Source organism: Pelmatolapia mariae, linkage group LG8 (genome assembly GCF_036321145.2).
Source record: "Pelmatolapia mariae isolate MD_Pm_ZW linkage group LG8, Pm_UMD_F_2, whole genome shotgun sequence".
Classification (NCBI taxonomy): Eukaryota; Metazoa; Chordata; class Actinopteri; order Cichliformes; family Cichlidae; genus Pelmatolapia; species Pelmatolapia mariae.
Window position 1 is genome coordinate 21,861,626 of NC_086234.1, and position 15,022 is coordinate 21,876,647.

At 38.9% G+C, this 15,022-nt stretch overlaps 1 protein-coding gene across 1 annotated transcript in view; it reads right to left on the reverse strand.

The window, feature by feature from the left end:
• Positions 1–15,022, reverse strand: part of snx29 (sorting nexin 29) — a 137,009-nt gene that overhangs the window by 9,446 nt on the left and 112,541 nt on the right. Inside the window, exon 19 of the mRNA XM_063481540.1 lies at positions 11,471–11,611. Within this exon, the coding sequence (XP_063337610.1) occupies positions 11,471–11,611 (141 nt within the window). The remainder of the gene's footprint in view (positions 1–11,470; positions 11,612–15,022) is intronic.

Genomic DNA, 15,022 nt, shown 5'->3' on the forward strand with positions numbered 1-15,022 from the left:
ACAACTCACAATTAAAGTGAGAACACAGGAGTGATACAGTCTTTCTTTTTTAAAAACATCTGGAATGCTTGGTGAGTTTTCTCAAAAGTCATTTTCCAAGGAGCAGTCACATTCACACTATCAATGCTTAAGAAATAAATATGGCAAATGCTTATAAATAAAGACAAAGCAAACACCAGGAGTCTTCCAGGAGTTTTTTAAGATAGGAAACTGTCTGTATACCTGCGACATGATGCCTTACAGACAAATTGTGACTCAAGATTTGTTCCTTTCACAGGAACAAATCCACACCTCACTGAGAACTATATCACTTCTAGTTTGTTAAACAGTGGCACTGATGCTGATAGGACAGTGCAGAGCAGACAGAAAAGTGGGAGACGGTGTGAGAAAGACTTGTAGGTCACTGCAGTAAGTATTCATGTGCTGTTCCCAACTAAAAATGAACCCACCTAAAATCTCACATCTGAGTTGTAAGTCATTTCACAATTGATTAATTTAGATGGATAGTAAAAGGAAAATAATTCATTTATTTTCCCATCCCCAAAGTCAAATTAAATCAGTTTAACCCACAATACACACTTTCAGTCTGGATCTTACACACGACACACGGCAGTGCTCCGATTACATCAATTAGCACGGAGGTACGATAACAGGATGTGAAGCTAAAACACTGAATCACTCACTGGTTTTGCCAAAATGTTATCATACATTAATTTGAATTCTTCCTATTAAATATGATATTATATGATTTAATACTGAAAAACTGAACAAACTCAGTTTGAATTTTGTGTTTGAACATGAGAGGCACTCTCAAACATTTAAAATGTACTTTAATTATTTTTAGATTATTCTTTTATCCTATCTTCATGTACTTTATTTGAAATTGTTCAATAATGAAATGACTGGATTTTTCAATTATTGCTATTGTGAACTACAGAAAAATGAACTGAACTGAGCCCAGTTATCTCTCGTTTGCGTGTGCAACCTCGGAAAAACTCATTTTATCATTTAAATGGGCCGGACCACTGAAACTGCCCCCTCTGTCAGCATAGAGAAGTTTACCTACACATTTAATCCCTCAGATTTTTCAAGTTGTTCTACATCACAAAGAAATCCTGCTGTAGCACAGAAATAAATTGATCAGCAACTCTTTGGGCTTAATTTCTCAGAAATAATAAATGAGTAAAATTACAGGAAAAGTTCTGGCAGCGTTTTTGCTATGTCACAGAAAATGTCCTTTTTTTCCTGTAGTCCCATAGAAAAAACAAACAAAAACAGGAACAGAAACTTTCGTGTCATTTGATTGTTTATCTATTTCGTTTTTGGCTTGGTGTTGTATGATTGACCATGAGGGATCAAAAGTTGTAAAAAATTACAATACAATAAAAATAAAATACAATAAAAAATATATGTACAATTAAAAAATACAGTAGGAACTATAAAGTCCTTCAAAGCCATGCAGTGGACCAAATTACGGTGTGTGCTGGGATGATTCTGGCCCTTGGGCCTCATGTTTGACACTCCTGTGGTAAAATATGTTTATAATGAAGATGTCAAAGGTTGGATAACAGCGACTGACATCGTGTTGTAAATGGCAATTATTATCTCAATCATTAATCGTTACTAATATCTCTACATTTCAACCAGTAGTCTTTTTAGCCTTGAGCCACAGCAGAATGGCAACAGTATTAATAACCAAGCCAAGCTGAACTTTGAATAGTACACTATTATTGCACATTTCATACAGGCAGCAAATACTAAAGGACCTCTTTAGGTCTAGCACTGCTTGGCTTAAAACAATTTAAAGAAAATCATCAGCACTTTTCTCTGTGCTGAGTTAGCAACTGTGTAAATCACTGCAATAAACACTGTAAATGTGGTGACAAGAAACATCCTCTATGGAGGATATGAGCTGCGTTCAGTGCAGTATTTTCACATTTTCCCTGTCTGAACCTACAAAAGTTATGTAGATGATAAGCAGGGCAACAGCTAGAGAGAACTTTAAAAAAAAAAGTTCATTGTAGCCCCAAATAGCGGATAAGTATGTAAGTTCAGCAGAGGGGGAGTGGATAACTAAACTCAGCTGCATGCTGGGTAAAGCAGACGGGGGTAAGAGCGGGTAAATCTGATGTGTCAGATTAGGCTGTGCATGCCAGCACGGGTTTCATGCTATGTCGACACAACAAGGGACACCCTGCCTGCTTTCACGGATGTCAGAGCAGTAATAACACTAATGGACATCATGACAGATTGTGGAAAAACAGAGGTTTGAAGAGAGAGGCCAGGTGCTGTGTCTTGTTTGCAGAGAGGAACAAGAGGGCAGAGCAGAAACTACTGTGGCATACTGATGCTGGTACAAGGCGGATTCTGTCCTCTTAAATCTGTCCTCTTACCTCCTGCTATCATAACACTGCTCTTTACTTGCTCCCCCACACTACTACACTCCTGTGATGAGTCTTGACTTATCATGAGGACATATAAACATAAAGGTGGTGTTTTATGAACATCTCAGTTCTAAGCTTTATACTGTATGTCACACAGACTGTTCAATCAAGATGGAAAAAAGAAGAAGAAGAAAGACCGACCGCTTTAGTAAAGTCAAAACTAAGATTTTGCATTTTTGTATGTTGTAGAACATCTATTCACTAGATATTATGAAGCACGTTGGTTTGGTACATCTAGAATAAAAGACTGATTAGAAGCAAGTCGTGCATCTTGGCATTGCCTTCAAGCCGTCATTTTAAATTCCTTATTTACATAAAAGGGGAGACAGCAACAATTTTCATTTCTATGGTCTCAAGGACCCACATGCACGAAATCAAAAGTCAGATCTGATTTTTAAAAATGATTTTAAATTTTGATGTCGCCCAAAATGAGATTCTTCAAAGCCCAAAAGTTATACTACAACTACTACAACACAAACACTGCAAAACATCACAGCTTCATTAACTGCTCAGTGCAGAGTGCCAACACATCAGCATCTGTGGCTCATTCCACCACAGCACTAAACTAATGCCATGCTAATTCACATGAATAAGTTAGCCAAGTGAAACAATAACTACACCTTCATATATCATTTCTGTGATAAAGAGCAGAGATGCCTTGTAAACCTCAACTGTGTATAAGTCAGTGCGACACTACGGCTGGCCCATATATTTCCAGTTTGGGCTGTTAGCTGGTTCTTTAAAGGCAAAACCAGGACAACCCTCATCTTCTTACCATTACAGAACTATCTCCTGTAGTTAGCCACATATTACAAAGCAAACTTTTCTCATCTGACTACTCCTGTCACTGATTATGTGGCTGATATAAGAACTGACAAAGACTTACAAAGAGTGATCAGCGATCCTAAAACATTTAGTTAGATTAGCTAAAGTGGAAGTGCAGTAACTACCCTGTTTCTGTCCTTTTCATGGCCAACGTTAAACCCTTGTTTCTTCTCTGCTGTGGTAGTTAACTCAAGCAATGTCCATTAATAAGTCTCTAAAGTGATTTGTTGCAGGAGAAATTGGGGTTGTCTCAGAAAATGCAATGCAAATGCAAATTCCCACTATTGAGCCATAACGACTCAACAACATGGTCTTAAAGTGCAATCTAGATACATGACATTATAATAGCAGCATTAGCTAACATTTAACTGTCACGTTCCCTAGATGTAATCCTTGTTGTTTATTTGATTCTTAGTGTTATTTATGGTTTATTTTGATTTTCATTCATTGCTGAGCCTTTAGCTCTTCTCAACTCGTAGATCTAGTTCATGTTTTACATTTGTGGAGTCCCTTCTGTGGTTCCACCTTCTGTTAAGTTCATGCATGTTCTATGGATCCTTGTTCCAGTGTGGTTGTTATTCATCTGCTGCTTTGCTTTGGTAGGCCTTCCCCTCTTGTGTTTTGCATTTAGTTCTACTGCCTCATTGACTTCACCTGCAGGATTATACACCCCTGATTAGCCTTCTGTGTATTGTCCGTCTCGGCTTTTCTTTGTCATCTGTAATTCTACCCTGTCTGGTTCCCTCTGTCTTATCAAGTGGATGTTGTTGCCCTGCTTTGAAACTCCGCAACTCAGTTTACTGGATCTTTTGTTAGTGGAATTCTGCATTCTGCATCCTCTCACTGGACATCTACGCCGATCTGCCCCGATCGAGGATTATGAAATGGTCGTGTAATGACAGACGGAAAAGCTGAATATATAGCACACATATGTACACACAGCACAGCTAAATGTCACCTCCCAGAGAGACAGATAAGCAGGAGACAGGAGCTGCCAATGGAACAGAAGTGTAAAGTAGTCACATATGCGTCAGGGTCTCCACAAGTACTCTGTAAATTTGCTGCCAGCTTTTCGGTATTCAAGTCTGGAGGAGGGAAGGAAAAAACTCTAAATAGATAGTCAGAATGACGGAATGTTGCCTGGCAACAAAAAAACTCATTTAGAAGTGAAAAGTAACTACACCCTACGGTATCAAACCATTCTTACCCCCCGAGATAAAATCAATGCCTTTGACCAAGACTTCGATCCTGCTTGAGAATCTCGAATTACTGTGTTTACAATGAAATAAATTCCCGCTGTGGCTTTTTTTTGTTCCTTTTAAAAGAGAGGAAGGGCAGATTTAAGGACTTTATATGTTAGAAGCCTCAGGCGATGCCGTTTTTTTCTCCCAGCAATTCGCATAGTTATTAGAAGCAACATTTAAACACAGTGCTTTGGAAGCATCTGGCACTTGGTATCTATCAGGTATTTCCTGGAAAAAAAAAGTTTTTCAGCACTACCTACTCAGGTGAAATAAAAAAAAATATCATAATAAGTCATCACATTAAAGAAGTACATCAACCTGGGCTCTGATTTAGCCTTCAGTCTACTTGAATTAAGAGAAAGGACAGCACTGGTACATGCTGGCAACAAAACAAGGTCAAAATGTTCCACAAAGTCAGCCCACACTGGACCACAGTGGGGCTGAAGAGGCTTCTCTCTTGATGCCTTGTTTAAACACTCTCAAAGCTACGGGTCTGGATCATGAATAAAACATCGCATGCAATTCAAGAATGCCCATGCAAGACCTTCACAACGTCTCCTTTGTCATAATTAAAAGCATATAACATGCATATTGCATAATATGTGAGCACAACATACTAAGACTTGTTAATAATTCACTGTGTAGTTTCTGATTAATTAATCAGGCCGGCCTCGGCACTCTGCTCACTTTTTGTCTCTGTATGCACAGATGGGCCAACCGCCACCAAGGGCCGTGCTACTTTCAGGAAACCTAAACAAACGTTGAATGATTGTGATCACTGTTCACACCCTTGAATTCACATCAGACTGTTTTAGCATTTTGTGCATTTTAATGTATCAAACTGCTATAAATGAGTAAAGCTCATGACCTGGCTAATATCTGCTGCAGATTTGAGGTATGATCACAAAACCCAGCATGAACCATAACTTCACAGCTGCATCTTAAAGATGTAGTTTTTATACATAAGCAAGGAGCTGAATACATTTGGCATCAACAGGGGTCATGGACAATATAAAGAGACAGCTTGCATGGTTTTAGTTGCAGGAGGAACACAGGATACTTAAAAATCACCTAAGCCATTTGATGCCAGAGAAACACCACATCTCCCACCTACCCCATGCTGTAGGTGATTCAGTGCCATTAATCAGCAGCACACATGAAATCTGTGTACTCTGGTTCAAAGTTTCAGCTCTGTTGCACCTATAATCATGCACAACAGTGGCTTCAGAGTACACTGCTTCACCTTGGAGTACACCTGTTTTTACTGCAACAAGGTAAGAATTAAAATCAGTGAATATAATCAAACATTAGGCTTTTAAGGAGCTCTTAAGTTACACTTTAGAGATACTCTTAAAGCTTTTAATTGCCTTTCTAATCACCAGTGTAGTGCTGTGTGCATATCTTGACAGACTGTAGGATTAAAAGTGACTACCCACCTCTACTGCTCTCTTAGTACTTTGATAATGCTCAATGACCACAAGGGAACTATCCTACTATTAATGCCAGGGTACGCTTGAAGCAAGCTACCCTGACAATTATCAGACCTGTTTTCTGACCTCATCTGCAGGAAAAGTTTTCATAGCTCTTCAAAGGGTGCAAACTTTAGGATAACTTTTCCTCAAAGGCATTCATGGGCTCATGCTCATTTACGCTTCCAGAAATAACAGGCAGAGCATGTTGGTTTACTAGTTTCAGAAAATCCCAAAACTGTAAAGGTGCTGAACCTCAGAAGTAAATCAGTTTACAGTTTATATCCTATAAAAGTACACATTTTGAACCTTCCTATAGAAAATATTTGTGAATTCCCTGCTGTAGAGAAACTATTTCACCCCTGGACTGTTTGAGCCCTGAAAAACAAACCAAAAAGAAAAAAGATTTGGGGGTCTGACAATAATGTCTCTTTGATGTCATCACTCTGCCTCCTCTGTGCCTCAACATTAGCAGGAGGGAGGAGGAAGCTGACAGACATGAACAGGGAACACTTAGGCTGTAAGCGTGGGCTGGCCCCTGACAAATCAGCTGTTTAAAGGCTGTCATAAGCAGAGAGCATGCATGTGTGTTACATCTTCTGTTTTACTTAGTTAAACAGCTGGACAGTCTCACCTAAAGCATATGCAGATGCAAAAGTGGGCGCTGGGGGTGTCTCATTAGCTCAATAACAGGACTAAAGAGACACAGAATGATAACAAAGAGACTGATCAGTTCCAAACTAGCACTGACTTTGGGTGTTGACTCTAAAGGTGAAGATACCATGAACAATATTAAAATCTCTAATTAATGCTTGCCATAATCAATGATCTCTTGAAGACACCAAAAAACCTTGAAAGAGAAATGCAGTAGGCAGGTAAACCTACTGCATTAGGTTTGCCTACTTTAACAGACCTTGAGTCAGAGTTATGCAACTTAAATGTAACAAGACTCCAGGATTTAATTACAGTCTTTATTTTGTTTATTCCTGGCCTCATCAATCCTGCGTTTCCTTGGGACCTTCTTAGAACAAAGACGCAAAGGTAGGACTTACATGTAAAAGCTTTAGAGTAATTAATTTAGTGAAGTAAGAGGCATTCATCAAGTAACCTTCTGTTATTTACTGTACAGTGAATCTTTAAAGTGATTATGTCAGAGAGTAATGACCCACCTGCAGCCTGACATTGGACAGGAAAAAGCCAGTGATCACATTTAAATGACACAAAAAAAACTGCCTAAAAACCCCCCACACGATTTATGTGAGGCAGATGAAAGTTACATAAGTGGTCCAATCAGGGCGCTAGTTTAACTGCCCAAAAAGCCAGCCACATACTTGCACATGCAGGGTTAGCTGTTACATGATAGAAGTATGTATCAAAAACTCTTCCATAAGTTTCCCAGCAAACATAAATCCATAGCGTAGCTGATGTTCTTTGACAACTTCAGAAACGTGTCTCTCTGAACTGTCAATCACGTGTGTGCATTTATGTGCGCTCCTGTTAACAGGCATGAAACAGAGAGTACGAGCCATGTAATACAGTTAGTAAGGGGTGTGTATTCACCCATTTCCTCTGCTACCTGATATTCACTGACAGCCGCTGTGTTTCATCCCTAACACAGCGAACCACAGCAGAGCGCATATTCACGGTGCAGATAAAGAGCTTTTGAAGGTCTTTCTCCCTCTCTCTCCCTTGCAACACACCAAGTACCCTATTCCTAACATTAACATTTCTCCATCATTAGCTGGATATAATGGTGTGAGGCTCTGTGTGTGTATATATCAAAGTCCGCTTTGGATTTGCAAAGTGTGTCTGTGATGGTGGAACCCTTGAATGAGACTAAAAGCACAACAGACAATAGGAAAAACAGATGGACTGGCAGCGTTTGTGAATGCGCATTTCAATCAAGTCCTGGCATTGTAAACAGACAGGAGACAAATTAAAGGAAAAACTACAACACGCTGTCTTAGAGTAAGGTGCCTCCACGCGCATCCAAAACAGCTTTAATACACCTTGACATTGATTCTTCAGGCCTCTGGGGCTTGTCTGGAGGGCAAAGCATCTGTCTGCTAAATGCAAGGTGGTCTATTCAGTGCCCTATGGATAGGAGCACTGTTATGCTAGAATATATCATTCCCATCAGAATAGAAATGTTTCTACAAAGGCCAAAATGCCCCCCATCAGCATAAAGGACCAAGGATCTCCTCACTGTAGGAATGAAGTTCAGGTTTTTTTCTACCATGCATGTGGCTTATGACATTTAATCCCTCCATAGCCAATTGTTCTGGGAGAACAACTGTTTTTTAATAAAGTAAAACTACATATTCTGATAGCATTGAGTTAGGGTAATCACCAATAATGACACATGACTCAGAGGGGTAAACTATTATATGTCATCCCCAAGAAATGACACTGCAAAACATTTACATAATCTTTACATTTCAGCTACAGGACAGACAGCTACTTCACCTCACACCATATTAGGAGATTAAGCCCAATGTTTCTGCTAGCTGGTTGGATACTGATACATTTTATATCTACACATATTAAGCTCTTTTCTATTAATTTGTTCTTTTTTTCATTAACCATAAAATAAATAAGGTTTAAATGCTGATTATTGCTACACATGTACCTATGAGGGGGTTAGACATAAGGCACATGACTTGTTATAATAAGGCACACGACAACTCCATGTAGAAAACTGTGCTACAGCTAAGCAAGCACATGATTGTACAGTCACACCAATCTCTGTTCAATATATGATACATTTTATGATATATTTAACTTCAACTAAAACAAAATGTATCCAGAAGGTACACATCTTTTTTCAGCTTACAGTATATTTTCTTATTTCAATTTGGAACTATTTAATCCAGGGTGTGAGTTTGAGTAAACGCGCTGATATACTCCATTCCTGTTTTCAAAAGCAGCCCTGCTCTGTACTTCACCTGAGGTCATCACTGATACAAAAACTACAAAGTACTCCTAGGGAGCCAGAAACAAACGCTCACTGGACTGAAATAACAGGGAAACTCAACACGGCAGGCCTGCTGCTTACTAATACAACCAGGTACACAGGAACAAATACACAATAAATACACAACTAAATACCATATACAAACTACATGCACTTACTTTCACACACATACGAAGACACACAGGCGCACGCACACATTTTGTTGCTGCTCTGCTTTGCTTGTACACAGAGACACAAACACTAACAACCACTTAATATTTATATTTTGAAGCTGTGCATCCCTCCGCCTGCTGCTGCACTTGATTTTAGTCAAGACCAAAGACTTTGAACTCTGTTTCCTCTCCCAACCTTTGTGCCTGGAACACCAGATTTTAGCATAAATGGTCAAATCAAATGAAATTTACAGACATAACAGAGGTCAAACAAAATGTAACTAATATGAAACAACTACATTTAATGCAAGCAAAAGGTCAAAGATTTTCAGATTTTGAATAAAAACAGAATATTATATATGCAAATCATTTAAACTGCATAACTGATTCAAAATAATCCAACGGCAACATAGAAAATGCTGGATTTGTGACTAAATAAACGCTCATTTTAAATCAACAATGCCAGAAAACACATTTTTTTTAAAAACTGGGCTGGGGTCATGGTAATACGGGAATGAAGCCGTCTTGCATTCGTTGTTTTGCTTTATGATACACATCCTTTAATGGGTATAATATAATAATAAAATGGGGAAAAAATCCAAGCATTGGAGTTCTGTAGTGTGTGAACCACTAATTCGTCTCTATGTCGATTCACAGTTGTTGAAAGAGAAACAAAACCATTTCTACTCATGTGCTGCTTCCAGTTAAATATAGGTAATAAACAATATGTAAGTCATTGCATTCTGTTTTTCTTGACATCTACCATCCAAACTTTTTTGGAAGCATGTGTTTCTCTTCGAGAAGAAAGTGGTGTCCCTGCTTTAAAACGTGCTCAGAGTGTAACAAAGCCTGGACTACTTTTTCTGTCATGATGGGCGACTTTCAGGAGATGGTAAAAACCAATAATTCACACAGACTGCACTGTAATGGGCTTTCAAAGAGCTTTCCAGAACACGATGACACCAACTGTCAAGGCCTTTGATAGACACGTGCACTTCCACATGATATCACATCATAATGTGAGACAGACACACACACTGATGGCCTCCTACTTCTTCTCACATATGCAGTGCCTCCAAACACAGCGTTCGGTCCCCTTTCTACCCATGAAAGTGCGCCGTCTTTGAAGGTGGGAAGTCCCACCGCATCGTTTTGGCTGTGGCAGCACTAAATCCAACCAGCCACAGAATTGAGGTCAGAGCCAAATTATCCCCCAAAGGTTGTAGGCAGACAGTGGAGAACAGGATGAAGAAGAGTAAGGGAATGGTGCGATGAGGAGAAAGGCGGGGGCTCTCCAACCAGACAGAAGGGACACAAGCTTTGAGAACCCAGGCGAGCAGCTGAAACCGGTAAAAGAGGAGGAGTGATAAACTGATGTGGTTGTTAAGGTTGCCTTTTTCCCTCTACAGAGCTTACCATCTTAAAAGGCTCCAATCAGTTTTTACAGTCTGATATAAAAATGTATGAACATTATGCAAGGAAAGACCTCTTTTATGGGGTTTAATGCACAATATATTGAAATATATTTCAGTAGGAGTGCTTCCTATAATCAAATTGAATTCGTTTGGGATTTTATTTGGATCAAACCTCCAAGAAACTTTCTCTGAAACAAAAAATACACATTTGTTTAAGAGGCCAAGAACACACTGCCTGTATTTCTTAACAGCAGCCGATCCACATCATACTGTATCGTACTGCACTGACCACATCACACTTGTCATATGAAAAGGTGACAGACAAATACAGATTTCTGGATTTATAGTAAATATGCACTTTAATTGTTTATGATAAACAGCTGTTATTATTTGTACAGTTTTTATTGTCTTCTTCATTTTGGTTTAAGAATATTTTGGAGGGAGAAATGTCATGCTTCTGATATTTTTATATGCTTACACTTTTGCTCAGTTCAATTCACAAATTTTGAAGATTCATATTGACAAACATGTTTAGAGTTCAGTTTTTCTGGTTTGTTTTTTTGCTTGCGATTCATTTGTTGCACGTTTCTCTGTGATTCTGCTGTGAGGATTTTCAGCATGTTTCCGTAACAGGTTGTGTTGGGTTCTTCTGCGGCTCTGCTGTAATTGATTTTTTGGTTTACCACGCTCAGAAAGGTTGTTGCTTGGTATTATTTGTGTGTCTGTTTGCAGGATTAATGAAAAAGTTATGGACAGATGTGAACAACAATTTTATCAGAGGCAACTTAGCAATGATTAACAAAGTGAAACTGGACATTTCAGCTACCAAACAGCTTAGCAGGCACACATAATTCATCATTGCTGAAGTGGGTAAGTGAGAGACAGAGTGAGGGTTGAGGTGGCTGACAGTGAGACAAAGACACACATTATATTTACTATCAGCTCACCTTGTTCCCTATGGCTTTCTTGGGTGGGAAGTTGAAGGTGTCCACCTGAGGAAACTGTGATCTCAGATGATTGTGGAGCTCCCTGAATTCGGTGTAACGCCTGTACACATTCCACTCATTGTCCAGGATGCGGATATACACCTGAAGACAAGCAGACACATCACCATGGTTGTCATCAGTATCAACACAAAGATAGGTTAGAGTAGCATGTCCTGATTTTCAAAAGTTCGATATACAGTATAGGACCTCCATCTATAATTAAATCTAATTTCAGTTACAATCCTATAATATGTAACCTAATTTCTATATTCTTGAAAATGTCAAACACACCAACGACCCGCTGTTATGCAACAGCCATTCTGCAGTTCACATACTGGTCATCAAGCTCTGACGGTGCTTTACAATAAATGAATCAGAAACAGGAATAAGTTCCTGCCACCCTTGTAAATGTGTATTTTCACTTACATATTGCAGCACATAACAGAAAGAGTCTATAGACGTAGCTGTGCAGTCACCATTTCTATGCGCCATTAGCTGCTTTATTCAGACTCACGAGAGATAGAGGGAGCAGAAAGAAAAGGAAAGATGAGCCTATTACAAGAAAGAGGGGGAGTCAGCTTCCATTTTCACAGCAGAAAACGACTGCACAGAGACAAAAGAGAGAGCAGAACAGCTTTTGAAAATTCAATTTTAAAGTGGCCTACCACAAAAAATACAGCTTTGATTCAAGTATATGAAAACAGAAACTGATTTAAAAATCCACCAAATGAACTTCAGCATAGCCCCCCACTACCAAGCAAATCAACAAACGCCCAAACTGTGGTTCAATAATGAACCGCGTCCCTTTCAAACCCACATAATACTGAATGTGTCCATAATGGAAATCATGCTTTTATGTATAAAAGCTGTGATGGAGTACGTTAAAATGATAATGAACACTGAGACAACCTTAAAAATGGAAAAACCCTGAGTAGAATCATCCAACGCTGCAATACTGTGCAAAAGTCTTGAGCCACCTCACATTTTTAAGTATTCTTTATATTTTCCAAGGAAAACTGGAAATGGGTTCAGTTTGTCATTGAAACGTGGAAAAACATACACAGAAGTAACAGCTTATCGTGCAAAAACAGAGTTTGAATAATTTGAACAAGATTGAAAGTCAATAATTGGTATGAGCGCCTTTATTCTTCTACACAGTCTAAAGTCTCTTACACATTTATTTCTTTAACTAGTCTTCAGGAGGAGTTCTCCAGACTTGGAGGACATTCAAAGCTACTTTGGATGTTGGCTGCCTTGTGTTCTGTTCTGTTGCGATGACTGTAGAAATGGAAACAAATTGTATTGTTGCAAGATGCTGCTAGTAACAAAAGACTAAAGATATCATAACTGGTTGTCTGTCACGTGTAGACAACACTGAATTATCCTTTGAGTTAGGTGCTATTTTTATGCTTAAATGATCCATAGGTCAGTGTTAAGTGGCTTAACTTTGAAAGACCTTCAGAAAATCTGGAGAACTACTGTTCATGACCACCACAGACTCCTTCAGAGCAGATATATTTTGCAGAGTACTATACATTGATGGTTATCTTTAATGTAAACTTTGTATTTACATAACTCAGCTTACTAACTCTAGGTCTGTGATTAGCAGACTGATTTACAGCTACAGGAAATCTTTCTACATTTTGTTCATGTCGGCCTCAAATGTGGTTTGACAGACAAAGGAGGGAGCAGATAATGACAGAATTTTTTTTACTTTGAGGCGGCATTTGCTTTACACCACTGAACTTTTGTCAGCATGGATGCTACCGTGCAGTCTAGACTACATAGCAAACATAAGAAAATGTGGCACTTTTGACAGCCATTAAGAGCAAACCAGCAGCTGAAGCTCTGTTAGCCTCTCCAGAATGTTTCGTGGCGAATATCTCAGCAACAGTAATAGGCAGGTCTAGACAGGGTTAAAGTTATAAAAGTAAACTTTAACTAAAACCGCATAATTGTTTAAAAATAGCATGCTTTAATTCATTACAAAATATATAAATGATAAATATCACACTATGACTCCATCTTCTTCACTTTGTTAATTGACAATCATTTTATCTACAGCACAATCACTGACTAGTGTGATAATATGCTTACAAAAAATATGAATTTAATACATTGTATCCCCAATAAAAACTAGTTGGTCAAGGTTATGTTTAAGCAGCTTGTTGTGTGGAGAGCAGCCGTGCACAAGCAAAGACCTAAATCTGGTAAATGACAGTAGTGCATGACAAGATGGAAGAAGACAAGGCCACTAATGGACCGAAGACCTGTCATCTCAGCACTTCACATCTGACCTACAGAAGCACATTTAAGTTTCCACCAACTTCGCTTTTGCAAGTTCAGAGAAGCACTGCCCCGATACAGTACGGTCTAATTGTGTGTGTGCGTTGATCAAAGTGGATGATGGAGACTCAGCTGACAAAACTGGGGCACGATGACGTCCTTATTCAAGACACATTAAAGCTGTTTTGACGTTGTACAGGTCTTTTTTTTTTTAATGGTAGATATTCTGACAGCTGATGGGAAAAACACAGGTGTAATTAATCGCACATCAACAACAACAACTACTCCACATTAGATGAGCTAGTTTCAGGACCATTCTAGTACCTGCTCACTGTCACTACTTTTGCCGACATAATGTGTTCAAGTATAGAAGTTCAAGTAAGTACTGATTCTAACACATTATACATGTTGGAAAATGAGTGAAGAATACAAACGACTTAAACTGTGCTTTGAGCACACCCAAAATATTGGGTGTCCTAGCCCAGCTTTCTCCGCATGACCGCTTTCCTTACACAATAACCTCATAAATATTAGAGGTGGGGAACTAATACAACTAACAGGGCTGAGCATGTAACCCATATCATGCGAGATGATTGCAGGCCCTACTTTCTCTCCCACTTTTCCTGTCCACTTTCAAACTGTGAAATATGAGATAATCTTCTAACCACATGCAATATTTTAGTTTCACATGCTTAATTGGCTTGCAGTTTTCTCCTCCTAGGACTGGTGTGAAAGTCTAATGAGGTTTTAGGTCATATTTTTGCAGAAATAGAGACATTCTCAAACTTTTTCGCCAACTGTATTGTCACGTCTGAACCACAACAGCTGCATTAGCAACAATAAGATGACAGAATCTGTGCAGTTTCTCAGCCATCACATGGCTCCTTACATATGGCTGTGTGAACACATCAAGCTTAATCCACTTTACAGCGTCTCATTGGCATACTTATTTATGGCAATGCATTAGCCTTTGCACACAGCTACCAGCTCCTTTCCCTTGACAGGTCACAAATCTCTCTCATTATCTCCAACAAAGATCTTGGCACCATCTAAATTGTATCCCTAATGTTTGAGCACTGGTGGTTTGATATCTCCAATAAAACCAGTTTTCAAACAGTGACGTGGCCTTTAATAATGATTCAGATAGACCTTGTGGAAGAGAGTTGATGGGTTTGCGCTGTTCCTGAAAGCTTAACTGTGATGGACGCAGTCCTATTGTCAGTATTT